Below are 22,251 nucleotides of genomic sequence, written 5' to 3'. Positions count from 1 at the left end.
GGCAATCAAAGTTGGCATCAACGTGGAAAACAACACACTCAGGGAGAAAAATTCATAGCCTAACTAGGAGATGCAAAAAAACCACAAGGAACCGTGCAATTCATTGCCACTTCTGTTGTGTAGGCTATAAGCATAAATGAGTTTCAAATGCAACTGGACCTGGGGCTCTAGGTGCTGCAGGGGGCACATTCCCTGTGCCGGGGGCTCCCAGGAGCTGGGTATGGAGCTGTGCAAGGTATGATGTCCTCAGCCCGTTTCTTGAACCTCACTTACTGCTATGCACAGAGTTGATCTTAGCTTAATCACCCAACCCTTGGAGATGAAATAAAAATAGTTTGCAGAGGTGGAGCAGGGTGGTGCTAGCAGATAAGAAAGACACACACATTAACCACTCTGGCAGAGGGAAGAGCTGTCGGCACCCACGTAGGCTACACTGCTTAGCAGGAATGCAGTGAAATTATTACGGTCTCACAGCAAGAGCAGGGCACCGCGAGTCAGAATTCCTGGGTCTATTTTGATCCTCCCACTTAACTTGCTTTATAACCCTGGAGACCTTGCTGAAGGAAGAGTATTTGTCTAACCCATGCTCAGCTTTGGTTTTGCTACTTCTTATAAGTCAAGTACCTCCAGGATGCTAAGCACCTACTGAGACACCGTATCAAGTTACAAGAGAGACGTGGTTTTCATTTGATATGTAATTCTCATGAGCACAGGAGGGTAAGCAGAGTTTGGAAAGACAAGAAGTATGCTTTACTAAATCAGATGACAGCTGGGAAAGAAAAAAGTAAACTTGTAAATATGAGTAGTCATACTGGTCAGAACAAGATCCACCAAGCATGAAAGCTTGTGCAAAGTTTTCCAGCTACCTCAGCTGATCAAATAAGAGGCACTAGCCCTCCCTACAAGCCTTTCACCTGCTGGCACCTGTGGGAACCTCTTCTCAACTCTAGCAGAACTCCCACAAATGTTTTAGTCTAGTTGGCCACAACACTGCCCCTTAGTTTAGTTAGCTGCAATGCTGCCCCTTAGTCACTCTACAAAGCAGCATGTTTGTCCACCACAACAAATACAAGAGCATTCTGCTTTTACTGAGGATAAAAAAAGATCACATTGCCATAAACAATGCAATAAAACATCTTTACACTTACATCACAAGGGTGTGAGCTTTTGCATCAAAACAATGCAGGAGGGAGGAATTATTTTTCTTCCCCTTATTTTCACATCTTCTTGTAACAGAGGGGAAACGCATCTAAACAAAATCATTGAGCTCCAAATGAACAGAAAGCCAACAGGCAACCATAGATGAGGGCAACAAAGCATTAATCAATGCTCAAAACTCTTCTTGGTAGCATCGGACTGGGAGTTCACTTCCCACATGCCACCTCCCCTTTCAGTTCCCACAATGCACACTTTATAACTCTGCAGATAGAAAGATTTCCCTAGCAAGTATTATTCTTTTGATGATTGGCCTGATTGAATTAGGATGTCCATATGTTTTTAGCTGATGGCTAACAAGATACAGGTGGTCTTTCATCATGAGGGTAATTGGTCTCTGCAGCAATGACTATTGCAGCAAAGTTGTCCCAGTTGCTTTTTTTTCCCCCCAGTGTTATTTCTTTTCAACTCTAATAAGCAACATTGCTGTCTCGTACAAACGGTTACAGCAGGAATGGTTTGTCCAACACTGAGGATAGGAATGTAAAGCAAACTGCATGAAAAAGTGAGATTAGCAGAGGGAGATAAGCCAGGAAAGAACTGGTGTACATCTTGCCTTTCTATTTATCTAAACTCTTGAATTCCCCCTGTTGTTCTGATCTACTGCCTTTAGCCAGATCTTTCGCCTTGGAATGGGGTCAGTCTGGTTTAGCTGCAGTGAAGTGCTCCGAGATACTTAAGGCAAAGAGCAACATGACCTGTTGCTAACACCCATTCGAGAGACTATTGAAATCCTCACGCTTTAATTGGTTAATAAAGGATCAAATTTGCATAGCCTCCTCCAGACAAAATCCCCATTATTTAAATCAAAAGGGGACTTAGTGAGAACAGGCCTTCTCTATGGAAAAGCCAAAAACCTCATTAATGGCATGGTTAACGGACTGGCTGTATCTTGGCAAAGGGAAGCTGGCAACAGAAATTTCCAAGTGCTTTTAAAATAGTAACATTGAAGGCAGAAATTTAGGAGCCAGATCCCAAACTTTGAGAGGGCAAGGCCAAAATTCAAAGCCAAGAGAAAAGCTTCTAGCTGAATAACCCCAGACCACCCAAGCACAAGTATTTGCAACCCCCGGGCCCTTCCTTGAGCCGCTTCGGTACACCGAGCCTCCTTCTCCCAGTGCCCATAACACCCGCACTGCTGGCCTTCAGCATTCCCCGACCCAACTCTGAAATCTGCCTGCTCCCAGGTCCGCACAGGCTGCAGTTTGGAGGGGAACTACCAGCAGTGCAAAAAGCAACATCTCATCCCTTCCCTGAGTCCATAGCTCCGCTGGTTCCCTCCACACTGCCCACATGAAAAAACGTAAGGAGGTCAAAGCCTCGAGAACTTAGTGCCAGGGTGAATCAAATCCTTCACCTGAAAGGGGAACATAGCCTTCGCCTCTCCCTGGCACAGTTTTCAGCCAGAGCTTCTGGAAAGCACCTAAAGGCTAATTTCACCTTTCTCAAACTCAGCTTAAGTTCCTTACAGAGCATTTTCTTTGTGACAGCAGATCCAGCTGGGAAGATGCGGATCTGACAGCTAATAAGTGACAGGTTAGTCAGCAGGGAAACGCCTTGGCATGACTGTACAGGCTGGTTTCCTGCCAATAGTATGGACAGGGCTCAGAAATAACCTACCAAAGGTCCGCCTGGTTAAGTCTCAGCACTGACAAATCTACCAGGTGGGAGGTTTTAGTTTGTCACAGAGCCTCGCCTAGGAGCCCACGCACCACACCAGTGAAGGGCTCCCATTCACCAGGCTCTACTCATCAGCACGTAACAAGGCGCTGCAGAACAATTTGTGTCTTTTGCAAGATGCCCACCACTTGCGGCCTTGTTTCCAAGCACAGTTGCTCCTCAGTCAGTAACAGAGCTATGCCAGGTTGGCTACCCACTTTCTCCTCCAGGCCCAACCACACACTTGTAGTCATGGGGCTGCTCTGATGTCTCCATAGTAGCTCTGCTCCTTGGCTTCACAAAACACCATTGGGCCATGTCACACCTGACTCATGTCATGGCTGTTCCCTTGGTGTTAACACTATCAATTTAAGAAGTTACTCAGGTTCACATGCTGAGCCTGTCACATTAGTCAGTGATCTTTTGTACATCTCACACCTGTTACACAGCCTTGAGAAAGTCTCATCTAGCATTTGATCTGCCACCACTCCTCAATCCCCCTCACGGCAGCCTGTGAGGACAGCTCCTTCTGTCCTCCCTTCCCGCAGGGAGCCCTAAGGGAGCTCTGACCACTACATCAGGGAGCAACCTACACAGAGCCACCAACGCACATCAAGGCAGTTGTGACAAAACTGCAACCTAACAGCAGCTTTGGCAGGTAAGGGCTGTCAGGCCCCATGAGTCGATAGACCATTGCTCAACGTTTATGTCCAGGGCATTACTTCACAAAAACAAACGCTTGCAGGAGGTTACTCAGATACATAGCATCTGGCATACAAAGGACATAAAGGCAGAGCAGGCCAGGCACCTGGAGCTCTAGGAAGCCCACAGCCACCCTGGCCCTCCGAATGGCAGAAAATGGGTTCAGCACATCACCCGACTACAGAAAAGGCAGGTCTGATTCTCTTTAGGAGATCAGCAGATCCAGAAATTCATCCCAGAGGGCACTGCCTACAAATATCACAGAAATGGCACACCGGCTCTTGGAACACGTGACAAAAGCCTGCAAGGAAGTGACGAGGAAGGCAGGTCATGTGCCCACAGCAGAGAGCTCACAACCAAACGCAGCGTCTGTGACCAAGCTGTGCACGTTCTTACACTGCCATATGAAGCACCTTATCCTCATATTACCATTACTCAGATAGCTAAGTAATAGGAAGCCACGGGCAGGGAGGTTTGCAGTCCAGCAGCCTAGCTTTTGCTGTGGGTCACAGCGGGTCAGCCAGGCAGTGCACAGCAGCAGCAACAGGGGTCCGAAAAGGCTGCTGGGGTCCCCTAACACCACATCTCTGTGCTGAGGCACCCTTTGCTAAGCCCTGCGGCACTAGGCAGTATGCGTGCTTGTGTAAGGACACGTAATAAGGCAGCATTATTTGCTATCTGCAATCATTGAGGCAGCGATTATTTTTTAAGCCTATTTCCAAGGCTGCCCAGCAGAACAAGCAGACCAGCCTCTCCGACCCCCAAGACAGCAAAGCAGAGGATGACATTCAAGTTGTCTGGCCGATGCTTGCGCTGTTAAGCGGGTACAATACAGCCTTCAGTTCTTGACATGATCAACTCAGCACCTTCCAATCTACTTAATTAGTTTCAGGACCCTTAGGACTAAGGGGTGTGTGATATATACTGGCCTTCGCACACTCGCCATTTGAATGACGAGCAGCTCTCTGCCAGGGCGCTGCTCTAAAGAAGCTGCCATGAAGAACGATGCATACATAAGGGTCTCCCAGCTTATGACCATTTTAAATACACTACAAAAAGACATACATTCAACAAATGATTTTTTTTTTTTGAAAGAGTCATCAAATCCCTGGTAAGTCAAAAATCAGCTGCAAAGTACACAAAGAACACGGAGCAACATGGAAACAGATCCTACCCTCAATATGCTCTCATGCAAACAGTCATTTGTGTTGGACACAAGCTTTATTTACTCAGCTCATAACAAAAAAAGCTATTAGCAGAAGGTTAAGGTAACTGGAGCAACTGCTGTAAAATAATGGAGCCCACAGCAGTTATGACTTTGTGCATATATACATTTAATTGAATACACACACCCCCATTCAGCTGCCTCCTTTCACAATTCAGCCTGCCTGCAGTGGGAAAGGTTACTTCTATTAACTGATTATTTTTACTGCTCTAAAACACCCTATACACTTGTTTATGTTTCCATTTAATTTTCCAGGATATTACTACTGTAAAAGGGGACATGTGTAACCAAGCCAGCCCTGCTGACACACAGTAAATGAGAACATGAATCTCTCCCCCAAGAGGGATGATTTATTATAAAAAGGCTGCAGGTTATCAATGGATCAGTGGGTTAGGCCAGCATAGTTAATACTGGGATAGCCACATGAAGCCGTGCAATTTAATCCAATCTGTTAGTCCACAGGGAAAACACAAATGAGAAGCAAATCTGACACAGACACCTTTCAGCAATGAACAGGCATTGCTGCACTCACGTTGGCAACGGCACTCCTTTTAGTTTCGTGTTAATACCGTGTCTTTCTCAGGCCCTTGGAGATTTTGTGGCACAAAGGAAAGGCTCTCCGAATCACCCGGAGGATGCATTTAACCGAGCAAAATGATTAAAGTGTGGTCAAGTCTTTAGGCTAAAAATACTACATACTTGTAAAACTGCATACACCAGTAAGGAGAAAAGTATTTCTCTGGAGTGCGAGTTCACGCTCAGCATGTGCACGCATCTGCGCGGACTGGGGATAAATCTGCCGAGCAGCTCCCGGGTACTCAGTGGGCACAGGGGAAATGCAACAGGTAAGTGACTTTTCTAAATGATCCTGAAGATCCACTGTGAAAGACGTAACAGAAATAGGCTTTAAAGGGGAAAGAGTTAAAGAAAGCACAAGGCTGGCTGGACCTGAAGCAGATGAGCTCAGGGAAGCAGCATCCAGTGAGAAGGGCTGCAGCAAAGCAGGTCCTGCGGTGACGTTTGCCAAACGGGCACATGGGCGTAGCAGGAGCAGCACTGCCAGGTTGGAAAGGCTGCGAGGAGTCGAAGGGATAAGCAGCCGGGACAGACAGACCTCTCGAGAGCTTCTCCAAGACCTTCCAATCAACACAGGAGCAATAAACTTTGGCAGAGGGCCTCAAAAGGCCAGTGATGTGACCGATATGCTGCAAGTAAAAAAATGTTTCCATTCACTACAGTTTAGAAACATCGGTTCAAACATATGTCAGGAAACTCTAGAGAAATTCAGGAAGGGCAAGACTGAGCAAAATGCACTCGTCTTTCCTGCAAGAGACTTTTCAGCAGCAGAGACAACACAAATTAGCAGGCAACTACTGCAAAACTAAGTGAACTTCCTTGCAGGGAAGTAAAAATAAAATCACAGAATATCTTCTACAGCATTGGGAAGGGACAGAAATGCCACATTTCACCATGGTTTTTGTGAGTATTCAGGGAGTACTCACCATCTTTACATAGCCTGATATCTGAAGCATGGTTGGCACTATGTAAAGAACAAGAAAACAGATTTCCAGCATAAAAGCCAAGCATCTCAGCAAAAAGCCTGCTCTTTCAGCTCCAAAATAAGGACCCTATTTCTCAGAATTACATGGTGTGTCCCCCAGGAAATAGAATTTTGCAAATTTGGAAATGATGGGACACACCTGTTATTCTGAAAGGTGCTCTGACTGCTGTTCTACAGTCCTTCAAGTTAGAAAAAAGGGAATTTACCCTGTAGATGCTTGGGGTGTTTCACTCTGACTTTTTGGCTTTCTCCTTAATGTCACAGAATGTGTTTTCACTTTTGTTTTCTGTAAATCAGAAGCCCTATTCCCTAAAGTGGTTTTTTTAGCATTTATTGATGAACCCTAATACACATTAATATCAGATAAATAAGATGAATGGTTTCAAGGTTCACAGCAATTGCTTAGCTTGCCAACATGAGCTTCATAGTAGAAATCAGAGTGTTATTTCATTGTATTGCCACACACAAAACGTTGACTGAAACTGAGTCTTTCGGATTCTTATGCTGGTAACTCGCTATTAACGCACTGCTATAGATACTAACTCTGATTTAATTCTTGTCAGTAGAGAAAATGCTTCTGCTTCTCCCAGACACAGAGATTGCTGTCATTTTGACTGACGTAAGCTACCATAAGTGATTTTTCAAATGGACAAATTCATCCCCAGAGACAGCAAGATTCCAGCTAGAGCATATTTGTCTTCCTCTGCAGCAAATCTTGCGTTGGGGCTTAAAGCAAGCAAGAGCTCACCAGAAGTGAGCTTGAGCATTTTTCTGGAACTGTCATTGCAAAAAAGTTTCTAGAAACAGAAGCAATGAGTCCTGAACTCACAGGGTACGCATCCACGAAGTTAGGGAGACACTTTGAGACAATTTCAGCAACTTAAGAGAAACTCTAACCCATTAAAGACCAATGCAGCATCCTTCCAAATGAGCAGAGCACAACACGGTCTGGCTGCACCCCCTCCAACATCAATATCAATTTCCTGCATCAATAGGAGACAGAACAATAGCAACTTCCTCTATCTAATACAGCCCTTAATCATCCCAGACCATATTCTCGCTCCCAGAGGCTATTTATTCTGCTCTATAGGTAACCACATCCTAGACAAGGCGCAACAACTTTTAGCAGTAAATGTTATATGCTACAGGAAGTCCAGGAGGTGCATTATTACATTAATATACCACATTACTGCACTGGCTATAACTGAGCACACAAACCACTGCCGAGCATGATGTGGGCACTCCAGTGACCAGAAAACACTCGCTAGCTCTTGTTCATCTGAGAGGCAGCAAATCCATATAACCACTGTCAGAGTCGGATTTTTTTTTCCACCCCCCCCCATCAGCTCCGCAGTGCCTCTGATCCCCCTAACGACAAAGTCCCCATTGACTTCAATAGAAGTCGGCAAGACCCATCAGAAAATAAACTAAAGAAAAGAGGAAAATGTCAAGTGAGTCACTAGCAGCTAAAGAAAGGAACTGTGTAGTAAGTAGTCCTCAACATGCTTTTCCTCCTCTAAAATAAACGATGCCACAAATTGAGGGACTCCTTTGACATTACTGATGCCACAGCAATAACAAGCCCTGCACAATCTGCAGGAGGAAGGAATTCCCCCACTCAAAATGATGAATATCAATAAAGACACAGGTAAAATTAGCCTACTTGTTCTGAAACCTTTTAATAGGAATTCAGCTCTTCAGTATATCTGGCAGCGGATACAAATTGAGAGATAAGCAAGCAAGCAAATAAACCAGCACCAAAAGAGAAGATCTTCCCAGCTTCAAAGAGCTAAGAAAACTGCTGTATTCCTTCCGGCTTTGGCCGCTATTGCCAACATTATGACCTGTGTGTTGAACAGGCTCTTGGATGCTGAAGTGGAAGGAGAATACATTTCCCATCATCAGTGAGAGCAGACATGGCCCCACTATCTCTCTAACCCTGTTACGGCACAAACGTGTTTCCGTTCGAGCATCCTTCGGTGCATGCCTTTGTGCACGTATCTTTTTGATTTGATTTGCCCTCAGTTACCACAACACAGCCCTTTTCCTAGGGCTGGTTACTACAGCAACAGAATCTGTTCGAGTTTGGTAGCAACATCTTGCAGACATCTAAAACAATAAAAAAACCACCACACTAATGTATCTGCTATTAGCTCAAGAAACATGAAGCCACGTGTTGGCAGCCCATGCCAGAGAGACATCTTTTTATAATATTTCTCCCCGTTTCTCTAATCATAACACCCCATGAATTCCCACCTCCTTGGCACAGCACAGCAGCTGTCTGCTTTCACTACACTTTCACTCACTACACTTTTTAAAAATTTTTGTGGTATGCATATCTGCATTCTTCCGCATACATACATTTACACTTATACAAAGAGGGTTTTTTTAAAAAAAAGTCTTCCCATATTATGATTCCCCAGCAGAAAAGCTATATTAGATATTATATGAAGTTTCTCCACTCAACTCTTGTACAACTCAAAGGGAAGGAAATAAAAATCTTCAGTGTATAGAGTTATTTCTAACTCACTGCCTTGGGACACAAGAGCATTTTTATTGCAGGCAAACAATTACTAGTACTTAACTGTCAGGTAAGAGACGACTTCTTCCTTCCCCCCAGCTACAACAGAGCCCAGATGCAGCACCTGCGTACTTGAACTCAGCAATACACTGAAGGCAGCACCGACTGGTCAATCTGATCATTTTTAGTAGCAGCTAGACAGGATGGAAAGCTTGCCCAGACTACCACTGTTATTAATGAGCTTATATCCTGAGGGAACAACCTATGCCAAACTTGCTCCTAATTCAAAATGAAGGAATTTACCCCCAAACGCTTTATTTAGTTACCTTAGGAGCAGATGCTACTGAGTGAGCATGCTACTATGAGAAAGCAAACCGATACGAGTGTAGCACAGTGACAACATACACTCTACATTTATTTTCTCTGTGAAACGGAGGAGAATGAACTGGGTGAGCTGCTCAGCCAGCTTTCTGCTGAAAATTGCATTGATGACATCAACAAAAATAATCAGTTAAATACAAGTCTGAGCAAATAATTTTGAACAACATTTTAAACTGAGGAGTTTGACCTCCTCTCAAGTACATCTCTTCTCCAGTTTGTGAATACATTTCCACCAGCTTCTTTGCCATTTATATTCATTCACAAAATAGATTTTTCCCGTTCATTTTTTCATGTTAGCTTTTATTTTCACTAACCAAATTGATTGCAGCTTGATGTAAGAATTAATCATTTAGTGTCTGAAAACCTACTTGTGATAGATAGGCTGGGACAGGGCAGATATTAAGCTTCATTATTGCTATGGCTGATTGTCCGAGTGTGCACACAGACTTCTGCAACCCATAACTCATACCCAGAAATTCAAATTATGATTTTCACAGCCAAAGGCAGTAAACCAAACTCTCCCCAAATGCTCATTTTCTTACTCTGCCTGCAGAAAGGAAACCTATATAGTTAGAAGTAGATATAATCTGAAGAAAAATCATGAAGAAACCCTGAGCAAGCAGAAATAGTTTTTGGCAGTATATTCTCAGCTACAATCAAACTGCCAACTCTAAAGTAGTTATTTTAGCATACAAGGTAAATGCACCTAAGGAATAAAAAGAATCACTCTTCCTCATGCTCCTTGCATGCACCCTCCTCAATCCTGTTCTCAAAAAATGAAGTATTGCTTTAAGAGACACCTGTGGAATCGATTGAAAGTTACTCATTTTCTATACAGCTGTTTTATAATAAATAATCTTAAAATCACTGTTAAATCTGGCTCATCATTTACAGTTTTTGCAAAGTTGCCCCAATGAATTTGGTCTCATTATTCACTTTCAGGTTGTACAGTATCCTGTATTTTATACATTATTCTGCTCTATCCAGGGGATCCCTCACAAGTGCTTACAGAATGAAGTGTAGGTAAATAAGGATCCACAGACAAAGCTAAATGCTGAAATACTATGATTTTATGTTCATTACAAGAAGACATGGACAGTTTGCATGTGCAGAATAACCTTTTTAAGTAGAGGAGAAACACATCTAAGAACACCATAAGAGTCCATATAGTCAAAAGTCTTTCCAACAGGCCTGCATGCTATCCCAAGACACCACCATGCAGAAAGTTAGCGGGACTGTTCAGCTCCACTGGCTATGGCCACACCACAGCTGTGTTCGGTTATGCTTGGGAACTTGAGAAAAGTGTCTACGCACACAGCACTGATTTCACTGTCAACAGACAGTCCTAAGTCAAGCAAGGGATGAAGAGACAAGTGGACAGAGTTTTAGTTACTAGAAAAGAAAGTATTCTAACAAGTGCAGAAGGCACACATGAACGGCAGCACATGCTTCGCTGATTTATTGCATTGGAGCCATTTATCTAGTGACAAGTCCTGCAGAAAGAAGAATGAGCAGAGCCAGCAATTCCCCCCCCCCCCCAAAGAATGATTTTGCCCACAGCATCCTCTTTAAGCCTGTTGCAAAGGGGTCTCCAGCCATAACCTATGAAGACTTTACCCCAATTATAGAAGTTCCATATCTTAACTATCTCAAATAATTTTGCAGCATGATCACCAGAATCAGGAGTTCAACTTCAGGCTCACCATGTCTCAAAATAGACCTCACCAGCTTCTGCATCCCATTCCGTTACAGGGATCACATTATCTGGGGTCTGGCCACAACATGCTAGGTTGCAGCACCTACTCAATAATAGGAACTTGCTTGCTAAAAAAATATGAAAGCAATAATGACAAGATATGCACCTCCTCTTGGTCTCCTCATACAGCAATCACCACCCAGATGCTAGCAAAAGCTCCAGAAGGAGGCCACTGGGGTAGCTTGGATAGAAAAAATTGATATCTCAAGCTATTTGGAAATTCTGCAACTAAATCTCAGCTGTAAGTGACCAGTACCATCAGAATTTAAAGCAATTCGGGCAAATACAATAACAGGAGGCAGTAAGCGAGCATCTTTCTACCTGTCCACTAATCACTGTGGCTGTCAACCTTTGCCAGTGCTACAATAAAAGGAAAATATCGCTGTGCTTCCCTGCAAGCCGCAAGATGCATTGCTTGCGACTGTTAGGTATAGAGAGACCAATGTCAAGTTGCCTTCACAAGCACACAGAACAGGCCTTAAGGCATCACTTCTATTGACAAACAAATAAAACAAGAGCAAGGTGCCAGCAGGCAAGGAGACCTTCAGGAGCAGTCTGTGAGAAGTTCAGAGAGTCTTACCTATATACAGGGAGGAATCTTTCCGCCTCACGTGGTCGTCAATGTAGGAGACTCCTAGGGGCTGGACAGGGGTAGCACCAATGCCTAGGAGGACCTGTGCTCCAATGAGCAGCAAGTACATCATGTTGGTAGCAGTCCTATTCCTGCAGATAAGGTCCGGATCTGGTCCCTCATCACTGGTGGACCCGTTGGCAGCACACACATCCCTCCCTTCAGCCCCCCAGCGTATCTCCCCCGATTCGTACTCATACTGGTGGGTCAGAAATTCAGGCAGCGCAGAAAGGAGGGCACCCAAGGCCATGACTATCCCTCCACATCCTATCAAGCGTGGCCTGTGTCCTCGGGCTCCGAAGTAGCTCACGAAGAGGATGAGGGCCAGGTTCCCAATCTCGAAGCTGCTGGCAATGACTCCCACGTCAGCACTCTGAAGGTTGAATCGCCGCTCTAACGTGGTTAAAACACTCACCTGTAACAGAGAAATCCATAGACAATTACTTAAAAGGAATACAACCTGTATTCTCCATACAATCTGCTAAAGCGAAGGATTCCTCCCTTCCTTTCTACACAATCAGAGATGGAGGAGCCCAAGTTAAAACCTGCAACAGGAAGCAAGAGAATTTATTGGCTCAGGCAAGGGCTGCTTCAGAAATAAGTGCTACAGAACAGGGATAAAACTGGTAGGATCAAGATGTGAACAATCATCCTAAAATTTGAATGCCACAGTATCATCAAGACCCTCAAAATAAGACCCAGTGTACCATTTCTGAAAACTTCAGAATTTTAAATTAAAAGCACACATTTCTTTGACCTTCCATTGGACCCAGACACCTACATGCCAAGGACATCTAAACCACAGTACAGTATTTGATGACAAGGCATGATCTGCCCATTCAAATGCAGCCACATAAGAAGGTCCTAATAGCCAGTGACCCTTGATGGCCTACCACCTGTCTGAGCACACGCTAGTTTCCAAATTTCCTGAATCCATCGATATATTTTTGGATGCTTACAGAGACCTGGGACTCCATAGTTGGTTAGGCTCCGTTTGGGCTCCCTTTCAATCTGAATGCACAGTCTTCACATTGCAAGCACTTTCCTGCAGAACCGACACACAAACCACACCAAGAAATGCATCACACCAGGAACCCGATCTTTCTCTTTGAATTAACTGCAGTAACCAAGCAGCAGAAAACCTTGTGGTTATTTGGCTCGCACATCAGCACCAGGCCATGAAGTCAGTTTGAGACAGTGATGCCCAGATAGGCAATTTGGCCAGCGTAGAAGGCTTCTATTAAAGTATATAAATAAAAAGCTGATCAAATGGCTTTAACAGTTTGTAGATTGCTTAATACCCGGGATCTTCACTTCCACAATAATTTTGAGAAGACAGGCCAAGATTCACATCGAAGATTTAAAACTACAGTGAAGAACGAAAGAAACAAATTGGGGTTATTTAACATGAAGATGAGAAAGAGGGATACAAAGTTTTCAAATATTTAAAAGACCACTGCAAAGAGGAATGACCTTTTCTGTGTGTCCAAAACAGGCAGGACAAGGAGTGACAAGCTTAAATTGCAGCAAAGATGCTTCAGGTTAAATACAAGGTATGTTTGCAGGGGGAAACCAGCCTAATAGCAAGGATTGTGAAGCACTGAAACATGCTGCCTGGAGATGCTGCAGAGTCTGTCGCTGGAGGTCTAAGAAAGCACAGACAAGCATCTGTCAGCAATGACACAGGTATGACTGATCTTGCCACAGGGCAGGAAAATGGACCAGATGATCTCTTGAGATCTTTTCCAGCCTTGATTTTATGGTGCAATGAAACACATACATGAGTTTTATGCAACAGTCAAAACACTGATCAGAGCAGGAAGATGAAGCATTAGGTACCTCGGTTGCTGTCATTCCTACTCAAGGGAGAAAACTCAGTGTATTTTCACGTCTATAGCAGTGCCCCCTTTAAAAATATATATGTATATATCATCTTGAACATGCCACAAAAATGCCAAAAACTTTTACCTTGGGTAAATGAGTGTCTTGTTTTTTCAGATTGCAAAAGATGAAGATATTTAAGGTTGTCCTAAAACAAGCACATTCCTCTATTCAGAAAAAAAGGTGATAAAGACCTCATAAGAGAGGGCAGCCCCTGGAGAGAATAAAAATAGCCTCCCACAGGAGGCACCAAAAATCTTTGCTGATATACCTCACAAGGCAGGAGCCAGCCTGACCGACTTTAAAGTATTCTGACAGCAGCTCTTCTCCGGGGGCAGTTAGCCTCTCCCAGGGACGCCAGGGCACTGTCTGGACAGAGACAGCCCTATTGGCAACGCAACGGCAAATGGAAACAATCTACTTCTGCTTCGCACAAGCAAAAAAACCCCAAATCTGAAGCTCACAAGTCAGATCGACAAAACTGGACTGTTTTCATCATTTTTGAAAGTTCAGCCTTCGTCCCATACAGATAGTTGTGTCCTTTTATGTTACTGCTGTCCTCCTCCCCCACGAAAGAGCCAAGAACTGAGCAAGGCAGCGAACCATACAGTGACAAGGGAAAACTCTGACTGAAGACAAAGCCATAGCAATAGTTATTCCCCACGCCAAAACCGCAGCGCTGGCCAGCACGACGTGCACAGCAGAGGAGAGGAGGCTGCTGCTCTCTGAAGCACCCGGTGCCGGCGCCTGTCTGGACGTAACAGCACTGCGATTCACGGGGGAAACTCTGCCCTTTTGCATGATGGCACACCACGTCCCTGCTCTGGCAAACTCGGCCGCGCTGCTCAACGCTCAGCAATATCAGCGCTCACGTGCGCATCTAACGGAGATGACACTGGCCCCAACCCTCCGTGGGAGCCGGGGAGGCAGAGCTGAGCAGGTGCAGAGAGACACGGCTTTAAAACATTTCATTAGTATTTTCAAAGCAAGGCACACGAAGGTGGAGGGACATGCCCGAGGGACGTGCCCAAGGTCCATTGCCCAAAGCTACAGCCCAGCACTCCTGACATTGCGCTAAGCACGTCACAGCCACCGCTACCTCCTCCACCAGGCACTCAACCAACAGAGCAGGGTTTATCAGCTACAGGATCGGCTCTGTTGCAACCACCCCTCACTTGTCACCTCCGCAGAGGAAGAACAGGCGCACACGGGCTGCGCCAGGCACCGCAGCTGACCTGGCAATCGGCACGCTGCTCCAGCTACTGGACAAGGTCTGACATGCCTGCTGCACAAGTGCATCTCAAGCAGCTCCTCAGTTCAGTAGGGGAGATGGACCAAGGAAGGAAGAAACAACCTGAACAAGCCACAAGTGCATTTCCAGGCCCTGAAGGATCAGACACTATCAGTGCCCTCAACCCCACACCAAGAGCTGTAGGCAGAGCAGGGCAGACACAGGTCTGATCTAGCAAGGGGGTCTGCACAGACACATAGCTAGGACCCCAGCATTCAGCACACAGCATACACCAACCAGCTCTAAGAGGTACAAATCCAGGCCTCTCCTATAGCTATAAGAAGCCCCCTTCTTGCATTGCACTTTAGGCATAACTTCTAGCTACTAAAACGGAAATAGGCAAACTATAATGCACCAGCCATCAAAATAACAAGGAAAACAAGTCTCAGTGCTGACAGCTCTGGGCTCACTCCTCTTGCAGTGGAAAGGTGGCTGGAGTTACACTACTGATTTCAAAGGTGGAGGAAAAGCAGGAGCAGACCCCTTTGGACTTCCCTTGGGAAGCAAGTGATTCCCATCTCACTCCACTGCTCTGCTAATAGGCTGGAGAAGCTCCTGCTGCTGCTTTGATCCCTACTCACACCAAGGAGAACATCCTCAGTTCCTAAGATGCAAGGAATATTAGAATTATCAGCAAGTTCCTTCTCTTATCCCCACAACTGAAGACCTCTTGCAACCAAGACATTAGTTCAGGGCCCTGTGTTCAGAGCAGGTAACACTGTACCCACGTGAAACGAAGGTATTTGAGGACTGCATTGTAAATATAGCCTTCCTTCTGCCCTCCCAACACCCAGCTACAGCCTCCAGCATGTCCCCCAAGGAACATGGCTATAACGGAGTTCCCACAAGACCCAAAGTTAGGCAGAAGAGGGTATCCCTCCAAGATGAGTAAATAACTGAGCATGCAAAAATCACAACCATTAGCCCATTTCTGAGCTGCACCTAGACAGGAAACTCAGAATTACTCAATAAAACTATGTAAACTGAGGCATAGAGCGCCACACAGTAATGAGACAAGTACAGACAATAGAATTAATTTATGATGGAATAATTCAGGCTGAAAGACTGGGAGCCAGCAGACACGATTTCCCAAGGCCAACAGGTATTAACTAGCTTTGGAAGTCTCTCCCACATTTCAGCTTGGCTGCCTCATTTTAGGCTTTAACCATGCATGTTTACAAGCAGCTAAAAAACATGCTGGTGTTTAGAAACACACTTTGGCTCCACACTTTACAAAGGTCAGATTTCAGGCAGCCGTATTTCAGATAGAGAAAACTGCACAGCTTCTATGTGCAATTAGCAGTGACGGGTGACAGTAAGTTGGTGACAAACCCAGAAGTAAAACCCCAAAGTCTTCACTCCTATTCTGCTCTTATCTCTGTGGAATTTTAGTTGTTCTTCTCCTTTTGTCATAAGCTTAAAATGCTCACCATTAGGGAAACTGGGACTCAATCTCCATTAAACTGCAATGCTGCCTCACCCCCACCCCATCCCCTAATGGTTTCTTACTTTGCTTCAGCTAAGAGAAGGAAGCAAAAGGAAAGGAGAATGACCCAAAGCAAACACCCACTCGCCTGATCAAACCCAGCAGGCCTTCTCCTTATTCCACCAGCCGGACCACCCTGCCACTGCTCCTTCTGGCCCCGCCACCTCGCGGTACCACCTCTGCCCTTTCCGTGTGGTGCAAGGTGCAGGGGGTCACAGCGGTTAGCAACGCATCCCGAAAGAACAAAACTGTCACATTGGCCTCGACCATCCAGAAGGAAACAGTATGAAGTGCTGACAGCAGCAGAGTGGCCTCCAAAACATTAACATGGTCACAGGAAAAAAAAAATTGCCAAAATAAAAAGAGGGCTGGGAAAGAAACTGTCAACATGCTGATCTTTAACTAGAAAACACTAGGCACAACTCTGTTACACCCAAGGTGGCAGCAGCAGAGATGGCACAGCCCAAATTCTTGCTTTGACATTGGCTATGACCTATAAATACACAGGCTTTCTACAATATCAGTATTAGCACAGCAGAGATATTACCTGCTCTTAAGTGATCAGCATCTATTCAAGATCAGCCTCTGCCTGTGGCTAAAACCATCCTTCCATCTTCCTCTACCCCATTTACTTCTGTGGGACTTCCTACGTACAAACATGTCTCTGAACTCATTATGTTCCCATTTATAACCTGACTTAACAGGTCCGGTTTGTGCGCAGGACCCTCCCCGTGCCCTTTTTGCTGTCAGATAGCAGAGCACGCTGTTGCTGCCCTTATTTCCCATCACAAGCCTGCTCCCCAGCAGATCAGCAATCACAGCTCCCAGACACTAGCTCTATTTAGTGAGAGTTATGTAAATGTTGCAAAAGACATGACAGCTCCCTCTAAAATACTGACATCATGCAAAAAGGCTGGGAGGATTATAAGAGAGGGCCTGTGTGCCGAGCATCCAAGGGTTCAGCTTGACATGGATGCTGGGTTAATAGCAGGGACACCAGGAACGGAGGGGCACGGCAGCAAACGGCTTTGGACGGACAACCTCCTGCCAAAACGCAGCAGGAAGCCCTAGGAGCCCACATTATTAGCTGTGAAGCTGCTATTTCCTTACTCCTGTCAATTTACACAGATGTCTTGCCGCAGCTGGAAAGAAGAGATTAAGACAACATCCAGTTAAAAAACTTTCTGCCCTAAGATGAAAATAGTTACCAGGAAGCTATTCAAACAAACCAGTAAAATTCATGCAGACAACATACGCTGGCCAAGTGCCTAGGAGCGATAGAGGCATGGGCTTTTAGCCCAAAAAGGGAACTGTGGGAGCCCTCCCACAGGAGTGGGACAGTCCAGGGAATGTGTGAGAGCACAGAGGTAAAGCTAGCCCTGTAATCATGGCAAACGCCAGGTTCCAGCAACAGTACTAAAGCTGCAGCCTCGTATAGATCTGCACCTCTGCTAAAGTCAGCTCTACCTTGCCTACTCTTATGCCCTTGCGTCTGTCCCAGAGATCAGCCCTTCACAGGCCATCAGGGCTATAGACTGCAAAGTGCTTTAGCAATACCGCTGTGCACGGCCCCAAAGAGCTGCCAGCCCAGCTGCCTTTCTCTGTGTCTCAAGGCCTTCACCCATGTCATCCCCTTCATTAGGAGCTGCATTTTTATTTATAAAAACTTCCTCCATCTTCAGCAGGCTTTTCATTTCATCCACACCAGGCACCTCCTGCCCAGTCTCAAAGAGCAGCTCCATTAAGATTTAGCTGTGGCATTACAGGACTACCTGGCTACCAGCACTTTCAGCAAGTTCATGCTCCTCAGAAGTAAGTTTAAACCAGATTGATCAAGTGGACCAGCGTAAACTAAAAACATGTAATCCATCCTTCTGCCCTTTTGTGAGCAGAATGCCTAACATACAGCAACCATCAGTAATTAAACCCTGTACCATGCTTGAGCGATGCACAAACTCGTATACCTGCCACAGTCCTCCCCTGCTCAGAGCCACAGAACTCAACACACATGCATTTGTCCCCATGGATTTCAAAAACTAAAATTCCCAAGGACCTGGGCTAAAGGAGCCTCTTAAGTCCACTCAAGTTTTCTTCAATGATTGAAAAAGGAAAACGATCCCACATAATGCATACAGTGATAAATGACCTACACACACATCAATCACCACCTTGAAATTTTGAAGCAAAGCAACTTTATTGCAATGCCTATAACTAAACCCAGGGAAGCTTTTGTCATGCTGTTCTGGACTTATTTCAATAACACATGCTCACATTCATCATTCTTGTCTGCCTCAGATCTATAGATCTTGGCATTTCTGAACCAAGGTAAATTTGTTCTCTCTGTGGGCTGTTTATTTTATATTAACACTCAGCAAAAATGCAATCCACCAGCCTGTCTCACACTAGCGCCCCACTCTAGCACTAAGAAATGCATCTAAGGCTGGGGGCACCATTATGCAGTCAGATCCACAGTGCATTGGAAATGAATATCATACTGTTCATATCTCCAGTGATCAAGTCATATTCACCCACAGAGTCTAGAGATAAGTTCATTGTATTAACAATACAAGGTTATATATAGAAAACACATTGACTTTATGCCTGAAGGGCCTTTTTTAAAGGCTTCTTTTTAATGTAAAATACATTTTCTCAGTTATGCGGTAAGAGATTGGACTTGAAGAGACATGTCTGCAGTGCTACAGGGTGTAAAATAATTGCCTGGCAACTATGTTCCCAAAGGGAAACAAATGAGAACTGTCTCCCACAGTCTCCATGACAGAGCCAGGAAACACAGGATTCCTCAAAAAGCCAAAGCAACCATTGCAGGAACTAAGCGCCCGTTCCGATATGCCAAGGCCCACTTCCTCAGATGCCAGCTTGCCCTCTTGTCCAGCAACGATGCAGGATGGCTGAAGGGCATCCCAGGAATCACCGTTTGAGGCAACCCGCCTCCCCGTATATCCATGTTCCTGGGCACTCTGCCCCTCTCGCCGCCCACCCTCCCAGCTGACAGCACAACCACCACGCTTGGATTTAAAGCCCAAGGGAATGATGCTGATCCCCTACTCCAACATCTTTTTGCTCCACAATTTCAGCATTAAATGATAATTTGCGGCTGAGCCTATTTTTAATGCAGACAGTTCTGTTAGTTTTTGCCCACGCCTTCCACCCAGGAAGGCTGGGAAGGAAGGCAGCTGACCGCAAGCTGCAATACCCAGCGTAAGGCACTGACTCTTTGCTAGGCGAAGAAGAGATCTGCCTCGTGTCTGGAAACCCATCCGTGGGCACCAGTGCCCTCTTCGCTAGTGTCCACCCCACTGCATCCTTCCTACCAAGGTCATAGGGGCTGCCCATCTCACATGGGCAATCACTTGTTCCAGCACCGTTCCCGGTCCAATAAAGTCAGTGGAAACTTAAGGGATGTCCTCACTGCTGAAGACGACACCCGTGCTGGCTTTGGGCGTGCTAACATCAGGGAAAGCAAGAAGGGTGGTGATACAAACACACCCAGACTGGCTCTGCTCAAAGTCTGGAAGTTCTCTCTGCATACAAATTTGCATTCACATGACAGGGATAATAGACACCGCAGCTGAACCACTGTTGAGAAGTAGGGTGTCATTAGCTTGGCTGTTGCCGCATATACCTATGCGGTTTCGAGGCCACAACAGGTAAATCTGCAAGGCACTACGCTCGTGCCACAAAGAGCCTGTGGCTCCCAACCATACCCCACACAAGGCAGACAACTTACTCTACATTCTGGTGATTGGCTCTGAGATTATTCACATGCTCCAAAATAAGTACATATTTAAGGTCAGGGTTTTCAGTGGCCTGAGGAGAAAGGATGTTACACCGTGCAGCAAGGGATGTAGCACACCCCTTGTTGCCAAGGCAAGATGCATGTTTTTGACAACCCATCCTCTCTTCCTTCCTCTCTGGCACCATGCCGAGAACATCTCGGCCACCTCTTGTATCTTGCTGTTTATCAGGTGACTTCTTTCCTCCCCATATTTCAGTATTCTCAGCATCCTGTACCACCTGCCCTCAGCTGATGCAGGGCACAAAGCAAGCACACCCCTGTAACCCTTCTGCTTGGTCACAGCCATGACACCAGACACACTCAGAGTGATACTAATTATATATTGCAAAAAGAGTAAAGGGCAGTCAGCATCTGCAGAAGATAGCCAGTTTGGTCAGGAGTTGATACACAAGGGCAACCCACAGTTCGTTTCAGCATAGCTTCTCCCTGTCAGCAACCAGAGAGAGGAGGAGCATCTTAGGGAAGCTCAGGAGATAGTCAGGCTGGTTGGTAGACCCTAAAAACAGTCGTGTGTATCTCAAAATTGAATGAGTGTAATTTCTACTAGTCTAGCAAGACTGGGATCCATGCAAATCAGACATGTAACATAAAACCTAACCTCTGCAGGACCCTTAGGTAGCAAATGCTGAAGATGAGGGCAGCCCTGCATGGGACACCAGGAACTCAACCTCCTCCCTGCCTCCCGTGAGGAAGGGAAGGAGCATTGCTCCATTTTAAGGAGAGAGGTGTTAACAAAAAGATAGTAAGGGGTGTTATTTGCAATCTACCCTCTCACTTCCATCAAGAAAAGTTAGTGAGTCACTGACAGCTCAAAAATAGACACAGGTACAGAGCATCAGGCCACACTGAACTTCCCTAACAAAACTTAAAGGCTTTTTGTGCTGTCCTGAAACAGATGTGCAGTATGGTCAGGATTGGCATTTTGTACTCTCCTCGGTTCCAGTGTATGGTAATGTTGTTTTACCAGTCTGAAGGTCCTCACAACCTTTCTGCCTCCAAAACAGCTGTTCAAGATTCACCTCACCATGTGCGAATGCATGTGATATTCTAGTCTGACAAGATATCTACATAAATACATCCAGTGCCAGAATCCATTTGTAATATGCACTGCTCTTTAGTAGCATAAATACAATAAACCCGTTAGATATTTGAATCCTTATTTATTTTTAAATGTTATGTCATTTTCACTGGCAGCAAAATGCATATCATCATAAACATGCAAAGGAGCAAACCTCAAACCTATATTGCAATTCTGCGTGCTCTAAAAACCAAAGCACAGCAACAGAGCTATTGGCATGCTTCAAGCCATGGATGAGGAATCCCACGTGGAGTAAGTGCTCTACAACAGGGGCTTGCAAAAAGGGGCCTCCACTTGGTTCTGTGAAAGTAAACAGCCGTGGGGATGCAGACTGAGCAACTTTGGTTCAGACGTGGCTTTTTTTAAAACACTCCTCCCACCCTGCCCACCAGCGAGGCACTGTGCAAAGCCAAATAAAGAACAATTTAAACTGTACTAAACAATTTAAGCTTAGGCTCCTATAACATCAAGAGAACTCAGTCACACAACCAGATAGGACCGGCAATAAGATTTAGACAGGGGCCCAGGTCTCTGCAACAGGGCACAGTTTATTTTTCTAATAAAATACTCTCTAACACAGTGCACTTTGTTATATGCTTGCACAGAAGACAGTGTCATAAGCACAGCTACTAACCACAGCAGAAACCAGACCGCAAGCCTGATGAGAAAACCTGCCATGCAAAGGGTTTCCACATTATCTTAATTTACGATCAAGAGCTGAATTCAGGGCTAAGGGTTGCATCCAAGTTATGCCAGAGTTCAGATAAAGACAAGAAGCCTGCGGAGCTGAAATATTCTCAGCTGCCGGGCAAAAGCCAGGGCAGGAGTGACACATGCAGGACACTAAAGCAGCTCTAATAAAAGCTTTGATGGAAACTGAATTCAGTTTTCCCGGTTGGAGGACAATGGTGATTATATAAAGGCTGTATACTGAGAGAGGAGGTTTTCTGACAAATCCTGCCACTTTTCTCCTCCTCTGCTCAGGCTCTGCTGGTATCTCCAGCACTGCACTCCCCACCCCGCAGCAGGGGTGCCCAGCTGCAGCAA

At 45.4% G+C, this 22,251-nt stretch overlaps 1 protein-coding gene across 1 annotated transcript in view; it reads right to left on the bottom strand.

Annotated features, from left to right (window-relative positions):
• Positions 1–22,251, bottom strand: part of SLCO3A1 (solute carrier organic anion transporter family member 3A1) — a 156,515-nt gene that overhangs the window by 118,501 nt on the left and 15,763 nt on the right. Inside the window, exon 2 of the mRNA XM_026074397.1 lies at positions 11,601–12,066. Coding sequence (XP_025930182.1) covers positions 11,601–12,066 — 466 coding nt within the window. The remainder of the gene's footprint in view (positions 1–11,600; positions 12,067–22,251) is intronic.

Source organism: Apteryx rowi, unplaced genomic scaffold (genome assembly GCF_003343035.1).
Source record: "Apteryx rowi isolate R43461 unplaced genomic scaffold, aptRow1 scaffold_11, whole genome shotgun sequence".
In the NCBI taxonomy this organism is placed as follows: Eukaryota; Metazoa; Chordata; class Aves; order Apterygiformes; family Apterygidae; genus Apteryx; species Apteryx rowi.
The sequence above is the reverse complement of the archived record's forward strand: the minus strand, read 5'-3'. Positions and strand labels throughout refer to the sequence as shown.